This window comes from Trematomus bernacchii, unplaced genomic scaffold, assembly GCF_902827165.1.
Source record: "Trematomus bernacchii unplaced genomic scaffold, fTreBer1.1, whole genome shotgun sequence".
Taxonomy (NCBI): domain Eukaryota; kingdom Metazoa; phylum Chordata; class Actinopteri; order Perciformes; family Nototheniidae; genus Trematomus; species Trematomus bernacchii.
This window is the reverse complement of record NW_022987564.1, coordinates 11,675,170-11,703,079: the sequence shown is the minus strand read 5'-3', so window position 1 is coordinate 11,703,079 and position 27,910 is coordinate 11,675,170. Positions and strand designations below refer to the sequence as shown.

Here is a 27,910-nt window from a genome sequence, read left to right as displayed (position 1 = left end):
TGTGTGAGTTGACTAATACTAAAAATATTCAAATGTCTGCATATAGAGCAAATGAACAAAGAGATGTCAGACATTTCAGATGAGGTGAGACATATTATGGGAGTTGGGCAACACGTACTGCAAGCTCTGGAGAACAAGTGAAAAGTGTAAAGGGTGAAATGAAGGTCTTTTCACTGAAATCTGGATCAAGTTCTTTATACAATAATGATGAACTAATGCGCTCTAATCCCAAAATGTCATTTCTTATAAATGTTTGAAATAGTATAAATATCACTGAGTAAATCATGAAAATGATTACACCTAAATGATAAAGGTTATCTTCCCAACTATCATAATGTTTGTCAGCCTCTTTATATAGACAGGTAGACTTTCCTTATGTTTACAGCAGGTATTACAAGGAAATAGTATAGGGAATATGGCATCTGTAAACATTAACCAAAGAGCAAATGTGTTGTTTAACTTCCAAGACATATAATATAAGATTTTTCAACTTGTCTACCTCAAATCACTTTTTACTTTGAACGATCCCCCGAACCTCACCTTTTTAAGTTTTGAAGACCAATCCGAAAACTGCCACCGGTACTATTAGATTTAGGAACAGGAAATGTGTATTAGGGTGTGTTAGGGACATCTGTCACTACGCTGTTCTAATGGCTTCTTGTCACCCTGTGCGTACGGACAATACGTCTCAAAGTGAGGCAGGTGTTCCTTGCAGCAGCCATCACTGCCTCTTAAGGTGATGTGTCATCAGCCAAGCAGTGCCATCAAACAAATCCCCCTCCACTCACCTACCACCTCTCGTGTCTTCTGTTCTATTTGGCAAGGGCCCTGAAAAACAATCATCGCGGCCATGCACCACTGCTTCCCATTATCAGTCTCATTTACCCACATTTGTCTTTGCGTTTGCTTTCCTACCCTCCGTGTTTTTTTCCATCTCATCTCCCTTTAATTGTCTCCTTTTGTCCCTCCCATTGTTTTGTTATAGCTGCGTTCGGCTTTTTCTTTCTTGTTCATCCCATCTTGCTCTTTCTTCCTCTATCTCATTATTGCTCGTTCTTTCTTTCCCTCTCCTTCTTTACACCTCGTTCTTTTCTCCATGTGGCAAAAATGCACACTCCAAGTCCAATCTTCATTACCCGACTCCTTCAATTTATCCGCTAATAACCCATTCAACTCAACTCGCTTAATCTGTGTTTACCCAATCCCAACACATACACACACTCACTTGCAAACCCTCCCATAATCTATAATTGAATCCCCCTCACACCCAAGAGAGATGCTTTTTTTCACAGCTCTTCTTTACATGAACACATACACACAGTCACACTGCCTTGCTCCAGCCCCATGCACCATGCCTACATTGTTGTAACAGTAATTCCACTCTTTCTTTCAGGCTCACATTTAATTAGCTGGACAGGCACCACGCTGTGTGACTTGTGTGTCTTGACAAAGAGAGTGGAGACTGGGGGGCTGGGGCAGTTGGAAAAGGAGGTTAAGGCACCAGTTGCCACATGCCTCTAAAAAGACAACGCAACGCTGCACGCTAGCTTTGGCTCAGCTTGAGTGGGAATATTGTCTGAAGAGAACACATCAGCTTGCACAGAAACTATTGTCATCCTTATCACGCTTGTTTTCACTGTCAAACAATAGAAGCAAAGACTGAACATGGAGCTATTTATGGAAAAAGTGTAATGGGGGTTGTGCCTTTGGCAATGTACACTCAATTGCCAGTTAACACCTTGCTTAAACTAATGTATTCAAATAATACAGCCTTCCAATTTAGCATCCGGTCTGTTTGATATTGTGTCTTTCAAAGGCCAAGGAGAGTTGGAGAGAGTATTGCTGGTGTTGTAGTGTGTAGTGGTAGAGTACTGAAAGCGTTAGCTAAAAGATTGTCAATGTCACGGCTGAATGTTTAGCGGATTTCAACAATGGGAATGAGGCTGTACCCTCTCATGAGATTTTAAAACAAACTTTCTCCTTGAGCGAGACTAGGTTATACACAATGACAAACGGACCGGATTAAGGAAAAGTAGATAAAAAAACATTTTATTTCTCTGTAGAGTCCTTTCCATAATGTTGTCAGAGACTTACAACAAGTATATAAAAGCCCGTCAGTAGCAAAAAAACTAGTTATTTGTGGAAATTGCCCAACAAGATTACATTCTGAAAATATCGTCTCGGTTGAAAAATACTGAAGTTACCCTTTATACAGTAAATATAGCTTTGTATAAATCCCAGATACACTTACAAAGAGTGTCTCTATACTGAAGTCACAGGACCAGTACATGTTCTGAAAAACAGTAGGGAGTTGGAGCTGTAAAGGTTTCTGGGATGTGACAAAATATGACTTGTATGCTCCAGATTTAATTAAAATTATTGGCCTTTGCTTGTAATATTAAAACAACCCACTTCTCGCATAGAAAAATAAATCTCATAGTTTTAGTACTGTTGACCCAAACAGAGCAAAGAGGCCATAAAACAACCAGAGCTGCACCTTGGTACAGGAGAGAATGATAATCAGGTCACCACTGACCTACTTACTGTAGCCCTGCTCAACATAAAGCACTGCTTAAGGACGTTTTAGTTTGTTATCGTGTAGTGAATTGATCTGTCTGTCCGTGGCGCTCTGCTGGGTATTCAGGCTAGTCAAGACTATCTTGGTCCATGATCATTGATCCACCCCCATCAGAAGATCTCAGGCCTTGTTGGATATGATTATGCTACATGACACCCTCCCCTCCTCCATCTGACTGGAAAGAGCACCATTTAAATGTGTATCTGTGTGTGTGTGTGTGTGCGCTTGCAACTTTTTCATTATCTCTTGTGTTTTTTTTGGTAAATGTTAATGTGTACTCTTGCCTGCTTTATCGGCCTGTGGCGGGAAAGAAAGCTTGTTTACAAGATGTTTTTGTTGGCTTAGACTGAGCTTCTCTCCCCTCATCCGCTCTCTCCCCACAGATGAATGTTCTACACCCTCTATGATCATTAAACTGTGATCAATAAACTGCTTTTTAAAGACTAACACAATGTGAATGTAGCACACTCGCTCCAACTTATGTGTACGTTTGTTGTACACACACACATTTCATTAAACGTTAGTTTCCGAATGTCGTGACTCACTCAAATCTGGTGAATCACAATGTAAATAAAGCTTTCAATGGGATAATGACTTGGCAAACAAAAGTAGATCCAGATTTTTTAGAAAAACAAACATCATGCCATGTTATGATAATGTTCATCCTAGGGTGCTTTAGTTTCTAATGTCCCTAAACTTTGAGTCTACATGAAGCATATTTAGATATATTTAAAGCATATTCTCTTTTTTTCTCTTGTAGGTGAAGTCGGTGAAGACGGGATCTGTATTCTGGGCTATTGGCTGCTGTCTCTCATACTTCTATATGGTGAGTGATTTCAACTTGTATTGCCATTTTACCAATGTATATGTAAATATATGACTTGTTTATGTGATTTGTGTTTATTTTGCTTTTGTTTATGTTTCACTGCTGTGCAACAAAACCACCCTTGTGGAACTGAAACGGCGATTGTCTGCCTGAGCCACTGTTTTGTTTTTTTAAATTTTCAATCAATTGTTGTTTTCAGCTTTTATCAACTTCTCTTTCTTTTCTATTATTTGAGTAAGAAATAAAAAAGCTTGGTGTAAAAAAGCTGCAACGTCATAAACATCCGTTTTCAGTAAAAATACGTTGTCACTTTCACCAGACTTCTTCCCTACTATGAAATGAATGCCATGTATTGCAAGTGTCTCTGGTAAACTAGATTTTAAAAAGCATGTTTCTCCAAACAATCCAACTTTATATGTAGCTAGTTTCAAATTCAGATCTGGTTCTTTATAATTAACTGTGCTTCCGTGACGGTAGTATTGGGGGGGGGGGGTTTCTCTGTCCAGAAAGCACATGGCAAGGATTGTAAAAATAGGAGGAGCAGTTTAGAGCCTGTTGTCTGCATTATTTATGATTTCAGGCAGAAACCCATCAGGGGATTGATGAGAGAGTTGAGATAAAAAGACGATCCGTGCACATTGCCTCAGCGCCAGAGTGTTTGCGTGTGTGTGTCTGAGGGAGCCCGAGTGCCAATGAAAACCTCCAGCTTCTTGCTCATTCCAGGCTTAATCTCAGTGGCCGGCTTCCAGACAGATATCAAATAAAACCGATTACAGAAATCCAGCTTTATCGATCAGACTGGGCCACAGAGCGCGAGGGGCGTGCAGAGGAGGTGGGAGATATAGGAGTGGTGGAACGATGAATAGAATTGGAGACAAAACCGAAAATGGAGAAAAGGCACAGACAAAAGGATAAAGAGAGGTGTGGAAAGATAAGGGGGAACAGGATATGGTGGACAGAGAGATGGGAAGAAATGATGAGGAGATGTGATGCGTAACTCGTTGCCACTTGCAATGGGAACATTAAGTCTCCATGCTTCATTCTCCTTAATACCACTTCCTCTCCCTGACACCCTCTCTCTCCCTTCCTCTGTGATTGGATGTTTCTCCTAACTGTATCTGCAGCCCACCCACTGAAGTAGACGAGTCCTCTGGCAGTGAGCAGCAAACTAGTCTTGTATGTCTCCATCTTAAACGCCTCCACTGTCCCCTTTGGTCCCACACACCAAGTACTCCATCCACTTGTTGACCCGTCCTTTCTTTATCACCTTACACCCTCGTTTTAATCAGGATGAAGCCAAGGCTACCTTTCCTGTTAGGAATTAATTGAATGCGACACTTGTAAAGCAGATATGGAGACAGAGAGGAGCAGATCCCCCTGCCTGGATATTAGCACTATCAGCAGGGACAGGACAGAGGGGGACAAGATTAAGACAGGGATCCCGCACAGTAGGACCTCACTGATGGACAGAAGCCACAGGAACCATTCGGGCAGCTGCACAGCATCCTCCTTTCATCCCTCCAGGGGTGAGGGTGGAGTGAGGGGTAAACAGAGGACAGAGCAGATGCACTGCACTCATTCCCAAAGCTTTGGCTTACTTTCCTCTCTAAAGCCTTCAAAGACCCCTCGAGCAGAACAACCTGTAACACCAAAAGCTCCTTTGCTTAATGAAGTATTGATTAAATGCCCAGAACACAAGACTCCTGTGGTGATTAAAAAGATGTCCCTTTGTTTAAACATTTAAAATACTTCTTTTACTTTGTAGTGCTTAGCTGAAAGTACAGCGAGAAAGATCTCCTAGCATGGCTGTTGACTTTAAGGTGCTACCTTTTTGACAGATTTAACCCCTCCTGACAATCGGAGCACAAATCTGATCTGAAATCGGAAAATCGGTTAGGATTAGAGTATCATTGTGAGCAGGAAACTGGCCTATTCCCAAGACATAGGCCTGAAGCTACACTATCGTATGTAAGCATACATACACACAGATTCACTGAGCCGTCTGTGTAGTAACCTTTTTGTTCATCCTGTATCATTAAGAGTCTTTTATGTCATCTTAAAGTGTTTCCAATGATCCAGAGAGTCACTGTTGGTGTTGTAGAGGGTGGCGTTGGTAAATAAGCGCACAAGAATAAATCGCATGAGGCTACAAACACTTGCAGACACACACACACACACACTAACGCACAAGCAGAGTAAAACCCTTCTTCCTGTTGCATGCTGTGTGCTGCTATATCGTCTTCAGAGTGGCCTTGCGGTCATCAGATAAGCCCTGTGTGAAATACAGAGTGATAACGGCTAAAAGACTTTGCCCCAAACATTTTCTAAATCCTGCCCTCAGCTGATGGCCTGTGGCTCGGGCAAAGGCCTGGCAGTTTGAGCCATCATTTGAAATAGTGCTTGTTCTTGCACACTCACACACAGCCTTGCTTTTCTGTCTTGAGCATTCATCTCTGTATAGTCCTGTAATATGTCCAGATGGCAGGTTTTTCTTTTGGTTGATTGTGCTGGCATGATCCCAGAACTGGAGGTAAATCTGCTCTCAGGTTGCATTGTAGAGTTTCCTGAATCAAAGATACCGTTGTCATATCACGGTACATATTGATATCTGACTTTAAAAACGTGTAAATTGCATGCTAACACGCTGAACTGAGAAGGGTAACATAAATATGAACATGTATGCAATATTAATGTGAACATTCTACTATGTTAATCTTAAATTATAGCACCACTGTGCTTTTGATATGTTCAAGCTGCTGCTAAATAAAATACATCACAAACAAAAATTGATACATTTTCTCAACTAAAGCCATATTTTGACCGCTATAATACAAATTTGGTAAGTGAGCTGTTTTATTTTTCCTAAACCCTTGGAAATAGTAACCATGGGAATATTTTCGATCACTATCTTCCATTTCTCCACCATGGCATTAAACCTCTAAACCCAGTTATACCCCAAGGGAAAACAAGCCTTAAATGTAATGTTGACTCTAAGTCAATAATGCCCCTTAATGACGCCAGAGAGTCTAACTCGGAGGGATCAATATTTTAAAACATTCGGTTGGCATGGTTTTTGTGACATGGAGACGTGTCCATCTTGTCTTTGTGCCTGCAGCCAGTTTTGATCAAATGCAGAGGAAGAGGGGGTTGCATTGCAGTTTCCTCTTTCCTCTTTCTGTATCATACATACTCACTAGAAATTGAAAAGTGTTATGGTTTTGCATCTGCAGTGGCGCTGCACACTGCGTTTCCACTTTTCTATTTGTAGTACGCTCCAAGTCAGTGAAAGACTACAAAGACTGGATCAGTCGCTTCTGTGTTAAAATGAGTCTGTAATTCAAGTCATTTCTGGTTTTCATTGGAGATACTGTCTCCATGTTACTAATTGGCTGTCACCATCTGAGAGAAAAGATGCTAACCACTGCCAAAATATAATTGCTTCTAATCGTTCAGCATGGAACTTATTTAGAGGTTTCCTTTCACTCTGTGCCTAAATGTTGCATTTTAGTGTTTTTGATCAATTAGACATGATGCGCTCGTTTTTCCTGTGACTGCAGGAGTGTTATGAATGCTCCTCATCGTACTGAGCAGGTGCAATGTGGCTCTTTCTGACAAGCTGTTGTGTTGAATGCATTCTCTGCTGTCTCTCCCTCTTTCTCGGTTGCACTTTCTAATGTTTACAACTGTCTTTTCCCTTTGTCTTTCTTTCTCTATCTCAACACTCCTTTTCTAAGCTGTCCTCTCTGCCTGTCTAGTGCTCTCACACTTACCATTTGCCTTTTTGCTGGTACTTGAAAACTTGTCAATGATGTTTTTTGCAGAGCTCTTTAACAGTCCCGAAACCCAGCGTTGTGATATTTAGCGTTGCTCAAAAACAGTTTAGGAAAAATTTCGCCGAGCCTATGTCGGTGCATCCAGCATGAAAAGTATGATTGCATTTTTATAGATGCTTTATATGTCAGGTTTTAATAAATGTGTGCAGAAGCAGTACCATGGCTGATCTTGGATAATGCTATTCAAGGCCTTTTCATTATTTTCTTTTTTGCAGGGGTCACTTATGTTTTATATCCATACTTACTCTTTATTTGATTAGAATGACGTTTGAGAATGGAATTCATTAGAACTTTTGAATTGAGCTTCTCTTATCCTAGCAGACACATAAAAGTGATTCATAACATCAGCCAGTTCTCACCCATTCACACACTTGCACAGTATAATTGCTTATCAGGAGTGATGAACATTGACACACACACCCACAGAGGTTCAGTTTCGTGCCCAAGGACACTTCGACATGTAACAACCTTCTGTTAAGCGTAGGATCCTCGGCCACAGCTGCACGGAACAAATACACGTTACAAAAACGTTTTGGTTTCCTTCTCCAACAATTTCAACATATTGTGGCAGCTCTGTGATAACCGTTTATCTTCAGGTCTGCTTTCAGTTTTGTGACGGGTATGTGTAGTGTGATTCTGTGTAGTTTTATTTATGGCATCCCGTTGGATTGGACGTCATCTGAACAGGACATGCACGCTCACTGCTTGATAGCGCGCGAAGGTCCGTTTACGCCGGTTGTTAAACAACATCGTTATGGGGAAATGCAAGTTTGTGTCCAAATGGTTGGAAGATAAGGAGGAAGGACAATCAATACTGTATATAGTAAATGTGAAGTAGAGTGTGTCGCCAATGTAACCGGTTAAAACTCAAAGTGGCGATGAGGTCTTAAAATGTATGGAAAGGGTCTGAAAAAAGGTCTTAAAAGGATTCCTGCATATACCCTGTGATAAGTAACCGAATAACATGAAAGCCTCACCTCAGGTTGGTGACCTTGTTTGAAATAAATAAATGAAGAATGTTTGATCATATGAAATTCAGCAGTCTGACATTACTATATGAATGTGTGTGTTCCAGGTGTCCGCATGGGGAGGTTATGTGTTCATTATCAACCTGATTCCTCTGCACGTGTTTGTGCTGATGCTGATGCAACGCTACAGCAAAAGAGTCTACATCGGTAAGCTACACGCACGCACATTTACTTGAAGTACTTGATGTTTAAAGCACCCCCACAAACTGTTGTTGAAATTGAAACTGACAGTCTTTTCAGATCCTCTTCCATTAGAATAGAATTGTATGCAATAAACAGAACAAAAACCACTACTCCTTCAGTTGCGTTTCCCAACATCGTTGCCTAAGCATTTGACCCTGAAACGAGCTCAAATGCTTGTGCTCATCTTTCACAACCGTAAGCGTTCCATCGTCTGCAGTGCAGACATCCACACACCACTTAACAGTAAACGCAGCCACCTGCTACCTGATCTATTCGTTTTTTTGTGTGCAAATACGAGAGGCAGAACGCTGGTGAAGAGGGGTTCGCTTATTATTCCAGCGATCATCCCAGTGTCACAGCACAGCACCGACCAGCCTTGGCACATTATGTGTTGGCTCAGAGAATCACCACACATTCGTCCTCAGCTTAAATATGAGCTCGCGACAGGCACTTCTGTTGTGATCAAGAAAAAAACCACGGTGTAATGTATATTTTTCACATGATTATATTTTGTATGTATTATAACTGCAAATCGTGGTCCTTAAGAGGTTTGAAAATAAATGATGGTCTCTCCACAGTGAGATGGTTTTGACCTACCTCTGCTCTATCTCCAAACTGTTTTTCAGCCATGACATTGTACTTGGCAATGCAGCGCTGTTGTATGAAGTGGAAAATATCCCTTCTTTGTTCCTCAAAGATGTCTGCAGCAGAAATATCATCCTGCGACTTCATGCACCTTTTGGTAGCTAATGAGAGATGGAGAAATATGTCGACACGAGGTGACGGAAAAGACATTAGGTCCTTATGCGCGTCTCACATTTCTCACCTTCTCTCATCTTTACATCTTGCAGCTCCCCTCTTTAGAGCCAGGTGTCTCTCTCACTAAGAGGGAACATGAAAAAAAGAAAAAAAATCCCGGTTTAATAAAATGCCTCGCAGTCTATGTTCCCTCACATTTCATCTCTCCCTGTCTTGAGTCAATAGCAGATGTGTGAGTAAGAGTTAGCTGAGGGCGACCACAACTTCTTCAAAAACCAGGCACACACTTCAGGAAGAGTATGAAATCTTAATTAAGATGGTGCGTCTGCGAATCGGTTCCCCCCCAGCTACAAAGGTGGGAGTCGCACTGTTCTCAGCACCGTCGTCACACTCCAGGCCTCCCGTCACACCGCACAGAGCCAGCTCCCGTTTTCACAGTAAATGACATTAGATTAGGTATTTTGTATTTACTCACTCAGAGTAAGGCCGTGGAAATCAATAGACTTTAAATACTTCTGTTGAGGTTGATTTCCCTTAGAAGCATCCAAACTGGAGTAGTGGAACAAAATGGAAGGTTTATAGTGCAATACGTTATTTTGATTGCTTTATTTCTCATTTTGTCTCTCCTGTGTTTACAGCTTACAGCACTTTCTACATTGTGGGTCTTGTCCTGTCGATGCAGATCCCCTTTGTGGGCTTCCAGCCAATCAGGACCAGCGAACACATGGCTGCTGCCGGTAAGTCTCACTCTCTCTTCTTCCAGAGTAGCTGATCCGGCGTTTCTTCTTAGATGAAGAAGTTCACTTCGGGAAAGTTTGAAGATGAGTGTCGTTCAGAGTGCACTGATGAAGTCAGCGTTTCTTGGAAAATATCACTGCCTTATTTTTTCCAAGTTATGACTCAATAATACCTTTTATCACCAAATGTCAGAGCTTCTCACAAGTAAGACACATAGCAGCCATCAACTTTACTGTTATTTTCATCCTCGTCCTCCTGTATCCTACGATCTAGTGTATGATTACATTCACAAATATTTTCCTCAGGAGTTGGAGGGTATTTATTTGATCTCACTAAATGCTAAAATCGCTCCAGTCAGTTACATTTTCAGAAAAACAGTTTACCATACTAACTTTATTAGATAATATGTTGGTGTTTACAACTTCATTTGCTGCCCAAGCCTGGCAAATACAATCTATTCATTCAGGTTTGATAGCATACTTTATTTTCTAAAAGATAGAGTTGTTTCAATGCATACCTTGAATAACATCAAACCTTTTTTAACATTATATGGAACAATCCTATTCCAAGTTACATACGTTTCTGAACTGACTGAATTCTTTATCCAAGGACACGTAGTCACAATACAGAGATTGTATTCATGTTCACTTCTTCCAACTCTCCTGATGTATGGTGCAACACAAGAGAGAGGTTAAGGCTGACTGCTGTAACTCGCGTATTAAAGGTGTGACGTTACATAAGCCACTAGCTTGTTATCTAAAGCACCTCACACTACCATGGATGCACACACTTTAAGATTGTTTGGCTGCAGCAGGCTTTGAATCCCCTAGTGCTGACAGTGTTAGTCATCCTCTCTGTGGAGAACAAACACAAGACCTCCTCAGAATATATTTACAAAATAGAAATAAGCCGCTTCACAAACCACCCATATGGGTTTAGCACTTCAAGTACTTTTCATTTTTGGCTTGTGGGTAGTTTATTAAAGCTTGTTCAGTTTCGCCACTCAACAGTGGGCCCATCTGCTGCCTGGTGGCACGAGTGGGTGCGTTTGTATGTGCATGATTTGTGTGTTTTATTTACATCCAGATTGGGAGAGGACTGTCGTTGGCAGCTTTAGGATGCCGAGCAGCACCTTTTTGGAGAATTCTCTTAACACTGCAGCAGGCTGACGATGAAGTGTCCCTGTTTTCTGGTGTTTGTACAACACAAACCGCATTATGAGAGGCACTTAAAGAATGCACCATCAAAAATCTTCTCTGCCTCTCTCAGTTTTCGGCTCCCTGCTCTCTTTGAGTGTTTTTTTTATGTCATTTGGGTAGCAGCTGCTCGGAACATCTGGTGGTAGCATCCAGGGAGCACAGTGGGAGACAGGAAGAGAGTGACAGAGCCGTGGACCTGTCGATAGCGCTGAGAATGTCACTCCCTGAGGCAGGCAGGGGGGGGGGGGGGGGCAAACGTGTTAGCACCACCCGGCTCGCCAGGAGACAGGCAGCACTTTAACCTTAGAAATGGGTGAGACCTCCTGTGGGTGGTGTTAACGGATGAGTAAGGCGATTTCGTGATATTTTGTCATAGAATGGGAGGTGACGAGAGAAGGGGAAACCAGGACTCTTTTAAATGTTTTATATCGAATTCACCAGACAAGCAGAGAAATGTTCTGGTGGAATTGGCTCTGAGAAAGTGTCAAAGGAACAAAGTGTAACCAAAGGGGCAGCTGAAAAAAAAGCAAGGCGAGGGAAAGAGAAGAGCTTATTCACACAATCTGTCTCATGCATTCGAAATATGTTGTCCCGCAGTATTTGCCTTCCACATCTGCATGAACTGCCAAAGGGGCTTTTCCAAACTGCTTTGTAGAGGATTCTGCCAAACTGACAGCATCACTTCTTATCCACGTAAACCTGCTCCCTGGGGGGGGGGTGGGGGGGACGGACATGAATCAGGGCTTCCTCAAATATTCACTGTTAGCTTCTTCTTGTATGTTTGCTCATGCTTTTGTTTCTGTGTGCGTCTTCTTCTCAGGTGTGTTTGCACTTCTCCAAGCCTATGCCTTTCTGCAGTACCTGAAAGACAGGCTGACCCGACAGGAGTTCCAGACGCTCTTCCTCCTCGGAGTGTCTCTTGCCGCCGGCGTGGTCTTCCTCACCGTCATCTATCTCACTTACACAGGTCTGTTTGTCCGCTCACATGCTGTCACAGTTCATATCATGTAGACCATCTCATTTGTTGTATTTTTTGGCCTTGCCTTGTAAGTAGAGCAGAAATAATGTGTCACTCAACAGAATGTTAATCTGCTCGTAACAATCATTAAAGTGAATTATGTACTAAAAATATCAAACAATTAAGGTTTCAGCCTAGCAACTTGTGTGTTTGCTGCTTTCTCCTGTTTTGTGTCATAAATGTTTTCAGGTGATTCTGACAAAACAGGCAAATTAAAGAAACATTCTTGTCCAATTTTAATTCAAATGAAGTCAAAGAGATTCATGTATAAAAGAGATAATTATTAGTTGGAGCCCTCTTTGGAAGCGATTTAATAATGGTTGCAACCAATAACCAAAGCAGCCCAATCCATCAAGGTTAGAGAATACAAAATGAACAAATCAATCCTTTATTAATTAATGCTGAACTACAGAAAGTTTTTCATTAACTATAATGTCTTTATAGTTTACCTGGCTGTGTGCTCTCAGTGAATATTTCCACGTAACCAAGCCTAAACAGGCCTGCCCAAGTCCAGAGAATAAAACATTTGAGTCTCCCAAATGTAGCCAGAACGTTTATGTCAATGTCAACACGAGGAAATTAAACAAAAAATGGCGATGAGCAGATCATCTTTCATGATATGTCAAGCTACTGTCAACAAATTAATGCGTCTCTCACTCCCTGGCTTTATTTTCTGCTAAATATTATTGCGAAGATAGCTCATCATGATATAATATCTCTTTTTAATGATAGTTTTATTGGCTGAACAAATAGTGGTTTTGTTTTGAGCCCTGTCTTTTTATTCTTACAAATGGAAGCAGTTATCATTGATTTGGCTGGGAGTTTATGGACCAATAGCATTTTGTGCAAGGATCAGTTGACTAGATTTAATGATGCTGATCCAGATCTGGGATATCAGCCATTTTAAATTGTGTTTTCCTTATTTAGCCAGAAGTTACAGTATGTTTATACACTATCCCCCATTAGTCTGACCTGCAGGCCTCCCCAGTGGGCCGCTAATCAGTGTTTGGTTCGTCAGAAAATGAAACCCGGAAGGCACATGATAAGCAAATATAAACAGATAGGGATGCTGCAGCAAGTTGTAGGACTGTGGAGCAGTAGTGGAAGATAGTGCTCTTTCGAGGGCCTTTTTCTGGAGTTGTATGTTGTTTTTGACTGGCTTGGTTGAACCCCGATGCGCACAGCAAGCCAGTTGAGCTTTGCCCTCAGTCAATATTTTCTCCATTATTTTCAGCTCGGCCTGCGTTTGTGGCCACAAGGTTACAGACCTTTAAAATGTTGCCTCCTTGCTATTTATTGATTCTATTAGTCTCCTGCTGAAGTGTTCAGATTCAAGTATACCATCTTTTGGTTCTTTAAACACTAGATGTGCTCTCCCTATCTACAGTAGTGGTTCATTACCTCAGACTGGTCCCAGGAAAGCTAATATGTGAAGGAAAAAGAGTGCTCTCGTATCCCCTTAGGCTGTGTTTGCACACGTTTTCTGCAGTCTGTAATGAGCCTAAATAAAGCATGTGGCTTTTTTTTAACCCAACATGATAAATTGGTTTTCTCACCTTAATTAAGGCAGCAGATTATTTACTAGCCTTAAACAGCAATCTGACATTCTGTCACTCCAGATTATGTGAAAGCCAGGCCTTTTGTGCAAAACGATGGTGTCACATTACATCTATGGTTATATTTGGCGTCCTCAGATATTCCGCCTGCCTGCTTTTAGAGCTCATTGGCCACTCATGCGTACGCAGAAGTCTCGTGGGAGATCCTGGACGTCTGGTAAACGCTGTGATGTGTCAGCCATCTGAATTGAGCAGTGGGAGTCAGTGACTGTTTGGGGATATGCCAGTTTTCTAGTGAAGCTGCGCATGTGATTCTCTGGTCTATTGGACTTTTTCATCTCTTAAAAATCTCTGTAGCCTGGTGGGTTTCCTCAGTGTATTGAACTCAGAGCCAAGTATTGATTGCTTAAATCAGTGTCATCCTTTAAATAACCTCTCAAAATATATTCCCCATTTCATTTTTATTACCTTTTCATGCCTGCTTCGGTTCTGACATCTTATTTCAAAAGAGTTTTTTCTGATGGTAGTGGTGCTTATTTCATCATAAATGCTTAAGAAAGGATCTCTCCAAAGAGCTTCAAAGGACAGGATACAGCTACATGTTGGTGCAAACCTGCCACAAAATGTGTAATATGGGGCTTTTGTTTATGTTAGTGAGTGTGGGTGAGAGCCCCTAGGCAACAGTTCAGAGCTGAAATGTATTCCACATCAAAGCCTTACCAAAATAAGACATTTGTATGCGCACATAAAATGCCCTGTGCGGTCGAATTTGCAGCTTAAATGGTTTCAGTTACATTTATAAACAAGTCAATTTTAGTAATTAAGTACCATCAATAGAATACATTTAAAGCATTGACATGTTCTGTATCAGGGTTCTCTTGGCAGGAAAGGTTGGTTAATACAGAGCCGTTGCTTGGCTATATAGGTTGTTTGTAAAAAACTATTTTCTCTGGTAATTTCAATCAGATTAGTGTATAACCAACGACAGGATGTAAATCGTGCTGCCTTGCACTCGTACATGTGTATCTTCTTGCATCTGCATATAAATAACAGATTAAAAGACCACATGTTTACTGCATTGTGTTGCAGGGGTGCATTTCAACTTTTAAATAAATAAAAAGTAAGGGTATTTCCTCCCTCACTTGTCATTATAAGAGAAATTAGTAAGATCGCAAACCAAGTTCAAGCTGCGCATTCCCACAATATAGAGTATAGTTCAGTTTGGTTTCACACAGTGAATATTAACTGCATTGTAGACATCCATTGTTTTATCCTCAGGCAACTCGTATACATTTTCTAGGCCTTTGGGTCAGATAGTGTTTTCCATTTTTATTTATTCAAAGCTGCACAGTTGGGTAGAGTTTGCTTTATAAATAATTACGTTTGGTTGTATCAAAGGACATTCTAATGAGAGTATTTTTTACGTTGTTTAAAAATGATTGTTCATTTCATTCGGTCTTTATTCTGGTCTACTTAAACGTTATTCATCTTCCTGCCCCCCTAACAGCAGGCCCTATATTCAGAGGCTCGAATGAATGAATAAACAAATCCTTTCTTTCCTCAGGATACATTGCTCCGTGGAGTGGTCGTTTCTACTCTCTCTGGGACACCGGGTAAGATCTGCTGACCTTCACACTCTCACCGTCGATGGAAAACTTGTTCAATCAAGTGTGTGTTTTCAAATCCGACTATAAACCCCCCCTGCACCGTCCCAGAGGGGAAACTGTGCAGCTCAGGCTCGGTGTTGAACTATAGTCTTCCTTCCAAACAGCACCAGGCACCCTGTGTTCTCCAAATGCACTGCAACATGTTTGATATTCCAGCACACCCAATCCATTCTCCCCCCCCCCCTTTTGTTTGCTGACTGGAGCAGTATGGGATAGTTTTCCCCCTCTGGAGGCTGATACTAATTCCTTAATGTGTTGTGTGTTTTCTCTTTCCCAGCTGTAATCACAAAGCACTTTAGAGAAGTATTTGAAACTTATAGAAACTGCTGCGTAAAAGCCCGTAATGAATAAAAGGGGAACACACAGCTTAGGAAAACAAAGGAAAATTACTCTTTCAGTTCTAAATGTGTAAATGTTTTTATCATAAGCATGCAGGGAGGTAAATGATCTTCTTTCCTCATAACTCTGGAGTTAATCAGGAGGATCTATTGTATAATTTGTCTCAACACTCCCAATGGGCTCAACCCAACATGAATTACATTCTGTCTGTCTCTTCCCCTCCCCTCTGTTTCCAGCTATGCTAAGATCCACATCCCCATCATAGCGTCAGTGTCGGAGCACCAGCCCACCACCTGGGTCTCCTTCTTCTTCGACCTCCACATCCTGGTCTGCACCTTCCCAGCAGGCCTCTGGTTCTGCATCAAGAACATCAACGATGAACGAGTGTTTGGTAGGAACACTTTATTAAAAGCTCTACAGTTTATGAGAACATGCACGCTTTGACATTCTATGACATTTATTTTCACCTCAGCATGAATTGGAAAGACTGGCAAATAATTTAGTAATTTATCTGCTCAATAAACAGTAGGTTTAGTTAACATGCATGATTTGTAAATGGTACATCGTACGTGGTCGTGTTGACACATTTACTGAAAATACTTAGCTTTTCTAGCTAGGATTCCACGCTTAGTCTGGCTTAAGATACTTTTAGAGCAACTCTGAGGAAGGACAGGGGGTCTTAAAAAGTATTAAAAGTTGATAAATCAATTTAGGGAAAATTAAGGCTATTAAAAAGTATTAAACGGCATTTTCCAAGGTATTACATTGTGTAGCTTGTTTTCAATAAGTATATAAATTGTCCAAAGAGGTTGTATTCTACAGTCTGCCTGAATGTAATCATTGCGTAGGTGTGTAGTGTGATTCTGTGTAGTTTTATTTATGGCATCCCGTTGGATTTGACGTCATCTGAACAGGACATCATTACATATAGTAAATGTGAGGTAAAGTGTGTCGCCACTATAACCGGTTAAAACTCGAAGTGGCGATGAGGTCTTAAAATGTATGGAAAGGGTCTTAAAAAAGGTCTTAAAAGGTATTACATTTGACTTCAGGATTCCTGCATATACCCTGAAGGAAGATTTTAAAAAGGTGTGATTGGTTGATTAAGAAAAAATATAAAAAATGCACTCCTTCCAAAAACTGGCAACGAATCCACCGTGACTTGATGGGTCTCATCATAGCTTTCAGTCTTTTAGACATAGTGTGAATATAAATATGAACATATCTGTTGAATACGTTTTAAGCCATAATTATAAGTAGCCTACAAAATGTTAAAAACCATACTGCCTACTTGCGCAGTATGTGAGCAAATGTATCGATTCATTTGCTCACATTTATTTATCATGCTGAAAGTTGCATGAAGTTATAGTTTTGGTTCAGTTTATATAAGTAGCCGGGTTGGGTGGCATGTAGAGCTAGAAACCAGCAAAAGAAAACATCAAGGGGGACTTAAAAAACCCAATCATCTTAAACAAACTTTTCTGTTTACAGAGAGAGAGACAGCCAAGATCAAGGGCAGAAAACCTTTAAGCGCTCAGATTCCGCCCTCCAGCAGCCCGACCTGTTTCTCCCTCAGACTTAATCAGCCAATTACAGCTATTGATTAGCCATGCACCTGTTGAGCCGGGTGTTCACTCTTCAAGGACGGAAAGCAGCCAGCGCTCTCTCTCCGTTTAGGGTTTAAACTCTGCAGAGCTGCTGATTATGCTGCATTACAACTCATTTTCTCTTTTTCATGTCTTTATCTCCGTCACTCGGCCCAATTCCCTCTGTCCTTTACTTTCACACCGTCTTTCTCCTTGACTGACCTTTCTATATGTTGTGCTCCCTCTCTCCCACCCACCACCTTCTATTCCTGTCCCCTTGCAGTGGCCCTGTATGCCATCAGCGCGGTGTACTTTGCCGGTGTGATGGTGCGCCTGATGCTGACACTGACTCCGGTGGTGTGCATGCTGTCTGCCGTGGCTTTCTCCAGCGTCTTTGAGCATTACATGGGAGACGACACGAAGAGAGAGAAACCCCCCGCTGAAGACAGCAGCGACGAGGACGACAAGAGGAATTCTGGGAACCTTTATGACAAGGTCAGGACAGGAGAGAATGATCCAAATGTACATCAAACGCGTAACTTGAGCTCCTTATTGACTTTACACCTTAGGATGTATCATTCTCATGTTTGTCAGCTTTCCCCACTCCTCAACAGTTTAGCTTGCCAGTTTGGGTAAAGTGTGATTCAACTGTGATTCAGCTGCAACTGTTGGATGCCGTTGCCATCATTTTAGCTGTCTCACTTTTGTCGAATGTTGATCCCACGGCTGTCACTGCTGAGCCAAACTGTGGCTTTGTCTATTCAAGTCCACCTTGGCATCACATCACTTCATGCATCACCCACAGATATCCATCCTTAAGGAGAACGCAATGTTGGACATCTGCGTATGGTGACAGATTGTTCCACATCATTGCTGCTCTGTATCGGTGGAAAAATGCACTGATGGACATTTTGGCTATGCTTGGAAGCTTTGATGTTAATACAAGCTGCATAACAACAAATATGGAATACACATTGAGTCATTTGTTGCCAAAATAGAGGAATAATAGAACAGAAGAAACTGATAAAAAAAACAATCTAGCTTTCAAAACAAAAGGTTTTAAGGTCATGAATACATTCTGCAAGGAAAAACATTAGATGCATCATATCATCTTTATTATAAAATAATGATATATATACAATGAAAACTACAGATACAGTTAAGACAGGCATTCAACCTTTTTATATTTATTTAAGCATGCAATTGATCATTGTGTATCAACCTATATCCACCTTTTGTCTAAATATAAATGATTGATAGTTATCTTTATCAATACAGGAAGTCAATCTAAGATCAAGATCACGAGAACACGTCTGAAAACAAATAACCTATACTGTATATCACAAGACAACTTTACACATACACTCATTAAAAAAACAAGTAAAACTGTACAGTCCTTCCGTTGTTAATCTCACTTTTTGCCCGAATTGAAATGTCATGTTTTATCTACATCTCTCCTCGCTCACTTCAAGCCACAGTTAAGGTGTGAGAGCAAGTAGTTGGAGGTGTTAGTAAAGACAAATGTTCCCATTATGCAGATTTCCTCCTCTCCAGAGTTTTTATTGCCTTAACAATTCCCTGCTGCTGGTGTGAAGTGATATTAACTCATCACAAGGTCCATCTCACAATCCTTAGTGATGCATCATTCAGCACTGAAAACACGAGGCTGCTGTAAGATACTTTGCTCAATTAGTTTATTCAATCATTTATTCCGCTCAATAATTCATCTCCCTGGAATGCTACAGACTCTGCCGTCCGTCATAAAAAGTGTTTGTCTCCCCCTGCAGGCGGGTAAGGTGCGTAAACATGTGTCGGAGCAGGAGAAGGCAGAGGAGGGTCTGGGTCCAAACATCAAGTCCATCGTCACCATGCTCATGCTGATGCTGCTCATGATGTTCGCGGTCCACTGCACATGGGTCACCAGCAACGCCTACTCCAGCCCCAGCGTGGTGCTCGCCTCCTACAACAACGACGGGTACGGATCAAACATGCACACAGTACACTTCAGCTCTTATTATATTAACCACCAAGTCATTTTTTTTTTAAAGTAAAGTCATTTCAAAAATACAGAAAAGATTGGATTGCTCCACCTTGCATTCAAATGAGCGCACGTGTGTGTGTGTGTGTGTGTGTGTGTGCGCACGAACACAGAGCAGCAGGATAGAGGCAGCACATTTATATTTCATGTTGTGGAAATATTGATATGTGCACCTATGAGCTTTAATATGATTGCTTTACTTAGTGTTTCTGGGTCACAGAAAAACATCTGTGGACCGTCTCTGAATCTATAAAAAAAAGCTGATATATTATTCTCTCTGATTCTTTACAGGCGTAATTATTCTCTTAAGCATCAGGGAGGAAATATTGAAGGCCAACACTAAGTGGTGGTTGCAAGTCCTCATGCCTATATTAATGCTACCACGGCAGTTCTCAGACAATGGTTTTAGCTGTCACTCTGCTCTCTCACGCACACACACCTACACAGTCACGCATAAAAGCACACACACACACAAGCATAAGAAATTATTACCAAACCTAAAGTTAATTGGTTGTTTGGCTTTACGTCTGCTCCTCGAGGTAAATATAGGACATGAGTGTTCAGAGTGTGAGCTGTTTTTTAACCCTCGTTTTATTATGCATGGGTGGTCTATTTTCATCTATTTGTGCCCTTCTGGAAGTCTTGACTGAATTATTAATTGCCTCCGAAGCTTCATGTATATACCTGTCAACGCTGTTACCCGTCAACCTTACTCTCTTTGTTAGGACCCGCAACATCCTGGATGACTTCAGGGAGGCGTACTATTGGCTGAGGCAGAACACGGAAGAGAACGCTCGCGTCATGTCGTGGTGGGACTACGGATACCAGATAGCGGGAATGGCCAACAGGACCACACTAGTAGATAATAACACGTGGAACAACAGCCACATAGCCCTGGTGAGCCTCATGCCAGTTTAATTCGTCATCACTTTGCTTTCTTTCTGTTTTGATTCATTCACATGCATAAAAACCTGCAGCAGCCGCTAGATGATTAACAAGCTCCAGTGATTTATTTCTTTTTATGTAGACCGCTCCTTCCAGCAAGCCAGATAATCTTGTTTGCTCAAACTATTCCCATTGAATCTACACTGTAGGGGAATTGCAGTTAATTGTTGTCAGATTCAGCAGGTTTGATTTATGTGTTGTATCTCTCTGCTGCCAAATGTAGTGGAATTATTTTGTCTTTTAGTTAAATCTGCGAAGGCTCTGTAGCGTTGTTCTCTCTTGCTTCCTACTCCAGCATCTGTCCACAGGAAATGTAATTACACAGAAAACAAGATTGATGTCTCTTTAATAAACCCTTCTTATGTTCCTTTCCCATTGCTGTATTGAAGCATCCTGTCTTGTAAACTCCAATTAAAGTACGACTTGTCGCTCTTCTTTGCCGTTTTTTTTTTAGGTGGGGAAAGCCATGTCTTCCAACGAGAGCGCAGCCTACCAGATCATGAGGTCGCTGGATGTGGACTACGTGCTGATCATTTTCGGAGGTGTAATCGGTTACTCAGGTGACGACATAAACAAGTTCCTGTGGATGGTGAGGATAGCAGAGGGAGAGCACCCCAAGGACATCAGGGTGAGTTTCTGACCCGCCTGTCACTGCAGCTTTTCTCCAGGAACTCTCACAGCAAGCACTTTCACAGCAAGTGAAATCAATGTAGCCCGATTCACTCTTACACACTCGCTCTCTGTAATCATCCCCACAACAGACTCTGTTGAGACCACTGTCGTGCTTTCCTGACTTGTTTTCCGGGACTTAAAGGCTAACACTGAATTGCTACTTTTCTTATCATTGTGAGAAAATACCACTTTTCAAGTTTGTCCCCATTTTAGTTTGTTTGCTGTCCTGAAATAACAGCATACAACTCGAGTAGGAGTCACGAAACCATTTCTGTAGATTTACATGCAGTCAAGACACGGGTTTTTCAGAGAAACAAGAACATGTTGCTACTCACAAATCCACCATTATGTACCATCCATCATCTCTAAAGATCATTCATTATTTATCAGTGATACAAAAACGTAAGTACCTGCACAAACACTGATTGAGGAGAAGCTGGATTTACATACTTTTCGATTAATGTTGTGAATAGCAGCTGTAGTACTACATCACAGAACAACATTTTGACTATTATCTTTCTCCTTGAAGGGCAGTTAACTCTAGAACACATAAACACATTTTTTATTTTTTTTTATTTATTTTTTTATTTTTATTTATTTTTTTATTTTATTTTTTAGGATGATTTTCAACATCTGTCCAGGGACTACAGATGAAAAATACCCTGTTGGTTAACTCTGGCGCATTTACAGAAATGTCAATCAATGTGCACTGTCCCTGTCAAATAAATAAATAAATAAAATAAACAGCAGGACAACACAAGTGCTGGTACCTGAGCTGTACCCACTGTTAGTAAATGACCACGGTGTATTCGTGAACGGTGTTATGACACTGACCTTATCCTCCCATACTTTCTTCTCGTCCCCTTCAGGAGAGCGACTACTTCACCCCTCAGGGAGAGTTCAGAGTGGACAAAGCCGGTTCACCAACTCTGCTCAACTGCCTCATGTACAAGATGTCCTATTACCGATTTGGTGAAATGCAGGTTAGAAGAGACTCTCTCATCTAAGATTCTTCACATGGCAAAGAAAGATTTGCAACAACTGTGCAGGTCTTTGATCATTTCACATCTCCAGGTCAGGTCAGGGAGAAACTCCGAATTCAAAAAGATGTTATGGGGATCTACTTCACAGGCATCAATAACGTCTCCCAGCTTTGTGCCGAGATCAGAAAGTAACAAGCAGCTGCAATTGGCAAAGAAGTAAAAAAAGTACTACTGCTAGATATTTCTTTGCAGCATGTGGCTTTAACACAGAATAACAAGCAGCCGCCACCACCAAAGGTGTACAGATTCTTGCTACTGTATCTTAAAAGCGGAGCCTGCTGACAGACAGGCGGAAGAGGATTTAAGGAAATGCCTTGGGGAGCTCCTGAGGTTGGGAGAGGTGGGTGTTTGGGGGTAAATGGGATGGAGGCAGAGTATGAAGGATTGGTGGAAGCTTTCAAGTGTGCCTCGGCTACTTCTGGAAGGCAGCAGAGGAGAGATGAGAGGGATCCTTCTCTCCAGGTGCTTGCGTCCCGCTGCAGACCAACAGCTCAGCAGAGACGGGAGAATCAATGCAGCCACTATCCAGAGACAGACGGCCAGAGCTGTGTGTGGCTCACAGCACTGTTACGGGGGGGAAATAGGTGGAGAGACTGAGGCACAGAAGGAGATGAAGGACAGGAGGGAGGGGAAAAGAAATGGGAGAGTAGGAGGGATAGATTAGGTTCACGGAAACAGGATGTGACAAGGGGAAACGGAGGCTTAGATGACAACAGGAACAAGACAATAATAGATAGTTGTGGATGCTGCTTGTAGCAGGGAGAGGAGATTAAAGGATTATACTGACAGTGCATAATACAGTACGTACTATAAAGTATGTAATAAATACAACCAGGCTGTGGACATGGTATTGCCAAAAAACATCTAATGTGTGTATATCTTTCCCCTGACAATTAAATGACAAGTTGAACAGCAAGACATGCAGCTATTGTGACTAAACTGGTGTCATATTTCCCACTCTGTGTCCTCTAGAGCAGCCTGGAGGCATAAACGAAATGCCAAGGTGTCCTGTAGATGGGAACGTGGCACACAAAGGGAGAGTGAGCGTGAATACTAAAAGGAAAAATAACAACAGAAGGAAGGTAGAGGGTAGCTTTGAGGGTAGATCTGTGGGAAATCAAAAGTAAGAAGGACACAGGAAGGACTGTTAGAGCAGAATAACAGGAACAACATGCTGTGAGTGTGATGTCATGGTGGCCAAAGGGGGGAGGCTGCGCTGTTATCATGAGGCTTGTTGTTTTCTTTGGTACATTTGAGTTGAGTGTAACTTATAATGCTACTTAAATATAAGGTTAAATATGAGTTTAGCATTTGGACAGAAGACAAGCTGTCCAAAGGTAGAGCACACTAAATAAACGTTATATCTTGTTTCTTTAATCCCAATAAAACCTGAAATGTAAATGGACAAATTGTGCCACACTATTTAGATGTCTGTAGACAGGGCTAGCCTGGTTAACGGTTTGAACTTAAATTGCAATAGTTATTTCTTGAAAACAAAGATATTTAGCATGCTGCTCTATAATATGAGTCAAATGACGTGCTTTTCCGTCTCCCAGCTGGACTTCCGGACGCCTCCCGGCTTCGACCGGACACGCAACGCCGAGATCGGCAACAAGGACATCAAGTTCAAGCACCTGGAGGAGGCGTTCACCTCGGAGCACTGGCTGGTGAGGATCTACAAGGTGAAGAAGCTGGAGAACCGGGAGCCGCTGGAGCACAAGCTGCGCAGCGTGGTGTCCAGGCAGAAGTTCACCTCCAAAAAGGTAACGGGGCACTTGCTGTTTTAATGTTTTAAATACAGAATTCATGCCTTCCGGTTTTAGAAAGATGCAATTATGCTGCCCTGAATTTCCCTGGTTATTTTGCTCTAGAGGACAAGATGGCCTCTAGAGCAAAATAAAATGCAATCAAATGGTTTTCCTCGGAGAAAGGCAGAACATTTGTTTTGAAACTCGTAGAATTCTTCTTATAATTGTTCTCCCGACCGATTATAAGGCACGCAGGTGTCTTGGGGCCCCACTTAAGTTGAATTATGTAAAATACATTTTGAGAGAAACTAACCAAAGGATATTTTTATGATCTAATGGTTGTAGTTGGTCCCAAGTGGACCTTTTCGCTAGTTTTTATTAAACATTTAAGGTGCTGTTAATTTATGATCTTCCTCACCTTTCCAAATTGTTGTTCTGTACACATATGTGGTCATATTCGTAATAACCCCTTACGATGGTAAATTGTATATTTTTAATTGGGAGGGACCCCGACTCCCCCTTTCACAAACGTAGGGAAAGCTCTTTGTGTATGTTGCTCTTTAATGAATATATATAATAATGAAAGCTCTCCAAAAGTTTGTCATTAGATTTCACTTCTTTCTTCTCTTCTGTCCATTTGCCCAGACGGCCAAGAGGAAGCGTGGACACATCAAGAACAAGCTTGCCCTGAGGAAAGGCAAGAAACTGCAAAAAAAATAATGGTGACGATGAACTCTTCTAGGAAAACAAACAACTGCGAAGAAACCTCCAACAACCAATGAAGAAGAACACAGGGGCCACTTATCTGGACCTTGGTCTCCAGCGCTTCTCATTAGAGCGCCCCCGTGTGTTGAGGAAGTGTAACCTCTGGCTAGCTCCAGAACTGTTGTCCGTTTTATCCTGAGGATCTTTGTCTTGCTTTTTTCCCCCCCCCCCCGTTTTGTTCTTTCTTCTTTTTGTTTTATTACTTTGTACTTGAATGTGTGGCGAGGCATAGGGCTGCTCTGCTTGGTTCGGCGTCGATAATTTTTTTGTGGTACGTTTAATTAACTGCTTATCAGTGCGGGGATCGGGGGTGTGAAGGGGGAAACGAAAGAAGACTGGGAACATTTGCACCAAAGACCCATCGACCTTGCTCCATGGCACATGTGAACTCATTACTGAGAGTGAGGACGCGCGGGGGGGGGGAAAGCTGAGGACTTGTTCCTGACACGTGTACAGAGGACAGTATGCGGCATGGAGGAACGCCGCCGTCTGTTATATGAACCTTTTTATCATCGTCCTCTCCTTTACGTCTGCCTGGCTCCCCGACCTTCTTTTTCAACAAATTCTTTAGAAAACAAATTGGCCTAATGTGTACATATGTTATGTAAAGAATAAGTCTAAAAAGGATGATAATATATTGGATTATTGTGGTGATTTTTAAATAGGCAGTTGTCAGTTTTTCTCTTAAGTTCTTTATGTGATTGTTCTTTTGATTTCTTTTTGTTTTGTATGACTGCAAATAGAACAGTGAATGCAATAATTCTTGTACAAAGGGGCTTGAGATTTTGTTGGAAGAATGAATGTGAATTTTTACAATGTTCCCCCTTCACATCTCCCTTTTTTCATGAATTGCATAGATTGTACATTTCTGCTGCTAGGGTTTTTAAAGACGGAAGCAAGCAACTGTGTGTAAAAAGTAGTGATAATGAATTAGGCTTCCCTTCCTGCAGAGGGAGCTCTCTAGTTGAACGTGCAGAGCCTAGTGCCTCATCGCCGGTCACCATCGCCTCGGTCCTCTGGGACTCTGGTAGTTTTTCTTTCAGCTCATCATATCTCTTGAGTACTCTCACCAAACTGAGGCGTTGGCAGTGACTGGTGAACTGTGAAGGGGTTAGTTAGTTAGTTAGTTAGTTAGTTAGTTAGTTAGTTAGTACACAGGCACTGAAACTGAGACTAGAGAAGAGCAGAGGTCAGGAGACGCTTCATCACTTTCTGTGACTGCGTGGCTCTGTGCTTTTTAGAGCTGTGTCCTCATGTCCATACTGCATACAAGTCTAAAAAGGTTTGGTTAATTCACACTATAGTCGACCATTATTCTCAAATGATCCAATAAACAATTAGGCTGCAACCAAGGATTATTTTCATCATTGTATCTGCTGATCATTTTTTCTCAATTCGTTTTTTTGTACATAAAATGTTAATTTCTCAAGAGCCCGATGGGATTTCATTCTACTGCATTTTTGTCTTGACCAACTGCCATAACCCCTAAAATCATTTCAAATTTAGAAAAACAGAGAAAGGTTGCTTGAAAAAGCCAAAATAAGTAGCTTTTTGCTTGAAAGATGCATCACACTGCATCCTACAATTCCCATGATGCACCCCGAACGCTTTTTATGAATAGACTTCTCATCCACAATTTGTAACACAAATTTGGAGTGAGAAAAATTAAATTAAATCTGATGATACAATTGCTTCATGTGTAAAATTAGCCCAACTGACTAATTAAAATTCTAGTAATCATATTAGATGTGATGCATTCATCTGAATAGTGTAGGTGGTGTATATTATGTAATATGAGTATAAAGTAGTACTGCAAACCATCATTTTAATTGGTTGATTATTTTCTTAATAAATCCTTTCATAAAACTTCACATGGTAGAAAGAAATGCTCAATTTTCACATCGGACATATCTGATATAACGTCAAATAAATGACAAAGTAGACCAAATAAATAATTTACAAAGATGCAGCTACTTGTGCTTTAAAATAATAACTTGAACACTATTCCAATATAAAAAAGATGTTACATTTTCTTTCAGTTGACATATTAGTTAAATAGTTCCAGCCATATAAGGTGCTTTAAAGTTTGGACACAGCTCTAAGGAGCGTAACCTTTGACCTGTTGTTCTGCGGGCACTGCATTGTTTTTGTGTCTGTTGTAAACACTACAGGTGTTTATGTATGTGCACGCTTCAGTAACTTTCATTTTTTATCAAGTGACGCATCAAAAGACTAACACATCATTGTTCTGTCACTTTCACAGAAAGGGGATTTTTATTACTATAGGCTGTTTTTGTTTTTTTACACTTTTTGAAAACATTTCTGAATCGCTTTGTTCTTCTTTTCTTTGATCATCTCTGAAACTTGAGTGTCACCATTTCAGACTTTTGACACAATGCCACATTTTTATTCAGTCACACGAACGCCTAAAACTGAGTCCTGTCCTTCCTGTTTCTCATTTGTCAAGAGAGGAGAGAGCTCAGACCAAGCCTTAATGTGATGTACAGTTTTTCGCCCTCTTATGTTTTCATTTTGTGTCGATTAGCAGCGGCAGAGCGGTTCTTCCTCGCTAAGTTTTCTCGTTTCTTAGTAGCTCAGTGCCGTCTGTCCTAACACCGTTTGTTTGAAAGTTTACATCTCCACATGTTTCTGTTCAGCCATCTTTAAATATACACTCTAATGAAAACATGTGTGTACGTTGTTGTTATTGACGTGTTTATGAATAAGTCCTTTTGAACAGATTATGAATCAGGATTATAATTGTGCAGATCTGCTGTGTAACCCAGGTGAACACAAAGCCAACCACTTGATGGCAGCATTATTCTTTAGATGAAGATGTTTTGCTTCAGAATCAGAACATCTTGCACAGACTTAATCTAGTATGACGAAAAAAAGGTATTTTTCCAGTAAACTTAACAAAAATCATTTAAAGGCACAAATAGCAATTGTAGAGAGGATGGCAACAGAAGCATTGCCATTTTGTTATTGCGTGACCTTCATCGGTTTAGGCTGTTCTTGCTCGTGTCAACCTTTTCGCACATCACTCTAGTATTCTAACTGGATGTTCATTGTCGGTTTAGCTAGCATGTTGCCATGTTCGCATGCTTCTGTTAAATAGTAACACTTCAGTTAATGCTACGTAGTGTAAAGGACTTGATCCTGCTATCGGGTACATTTGATGGCAGGAATAATCTTCAAGAGGTTGACAATTATTTGGTCACCGTTTGCAGGATTCAATATTCCACATTTTGGAAATAGCTTACTTCCCCAGTTCTTTATTCTATAAAAAATAATATCCAGTTTATTTGATTGGGACAGTGCTTCCAAACAGCTGTATAAACTCGAGAAAACCAATCATTTACTTTTCATCTGATTTTGAAAGTGTCTAA

At 41.1% G+C, this 27,910-nt stretch overlaps 1 protein-coding gene across 1 annotated transcript in view; it reads left to right on the top strand.

Moving 5' to 3' along the window:
* The window catches only part of LOC117477539 (dolichyl-diphosphooligosaccharide--protein glycosyltransferase subunit STT3B), a 72,604-nt gene extending 45,397 nt beyond the window's left edge, over nucleotides 1-27,207 (top strand). The window contains exons 4-16 of the mRNA XM_034124218.1: nucleotides 3,339-3,404; nucleotides 8,313-8,412; nucleotides 9,846-9,944; nucleotides 11,965-12,111; nucleotides 15,283-15,331; nucleotides 15,961-16,115; nucleotides 17,594-17,805; nucleotides 19,098-19,285; nucleotides 20,074-20,245; nucleotides 20,748-20,921; nucleotides 21,835-21,948; nucleotides 23,565-23,771; nucleotides 24,402-27,207. Coding sequence (XP_033980109.1) covers nucleotides 3,339-3,404; nucleotides 8,313-8,412; nucleotides 9,846-9,944; nucleotides 11,965-12,111; nucleotides 15,283-15,331; nucleotides 15,961-16,115; nucleotides 17,594-17,805; nucleotides 19,098-19,285; nucleotides 20,074-20,245; nucleotides 20,748-20,921; nucleotides 21,835-21,948; nucleotides 23,565-23,771; nucleotides 24,402-24,476 — 1,758 coding nt within the window. The 3' untranslated portion in view covers nucleotides 24,477-27,207. The remainder of the gene's footprint in view (nucleotides 1-3,338; nucleotides 3,405-8,312; nucleotides 8,413-9,845; nucleotides 9,945-11,964; nucleotides 12,112-15,282; nucleotides 15,332-15,960; nucleotides 16,116-17,593; nucleotides 17,806-19,097; nucleotides 19,286-20,073; nucleotides 20,246-20,747; nucleotides 20,922-21,834; nucleotides 21,949-23,564; nucleotides 23,772-24,401) is intronic.
* Nucleotides 27,208-27,910: the final 703 nt, after the last annotated feature.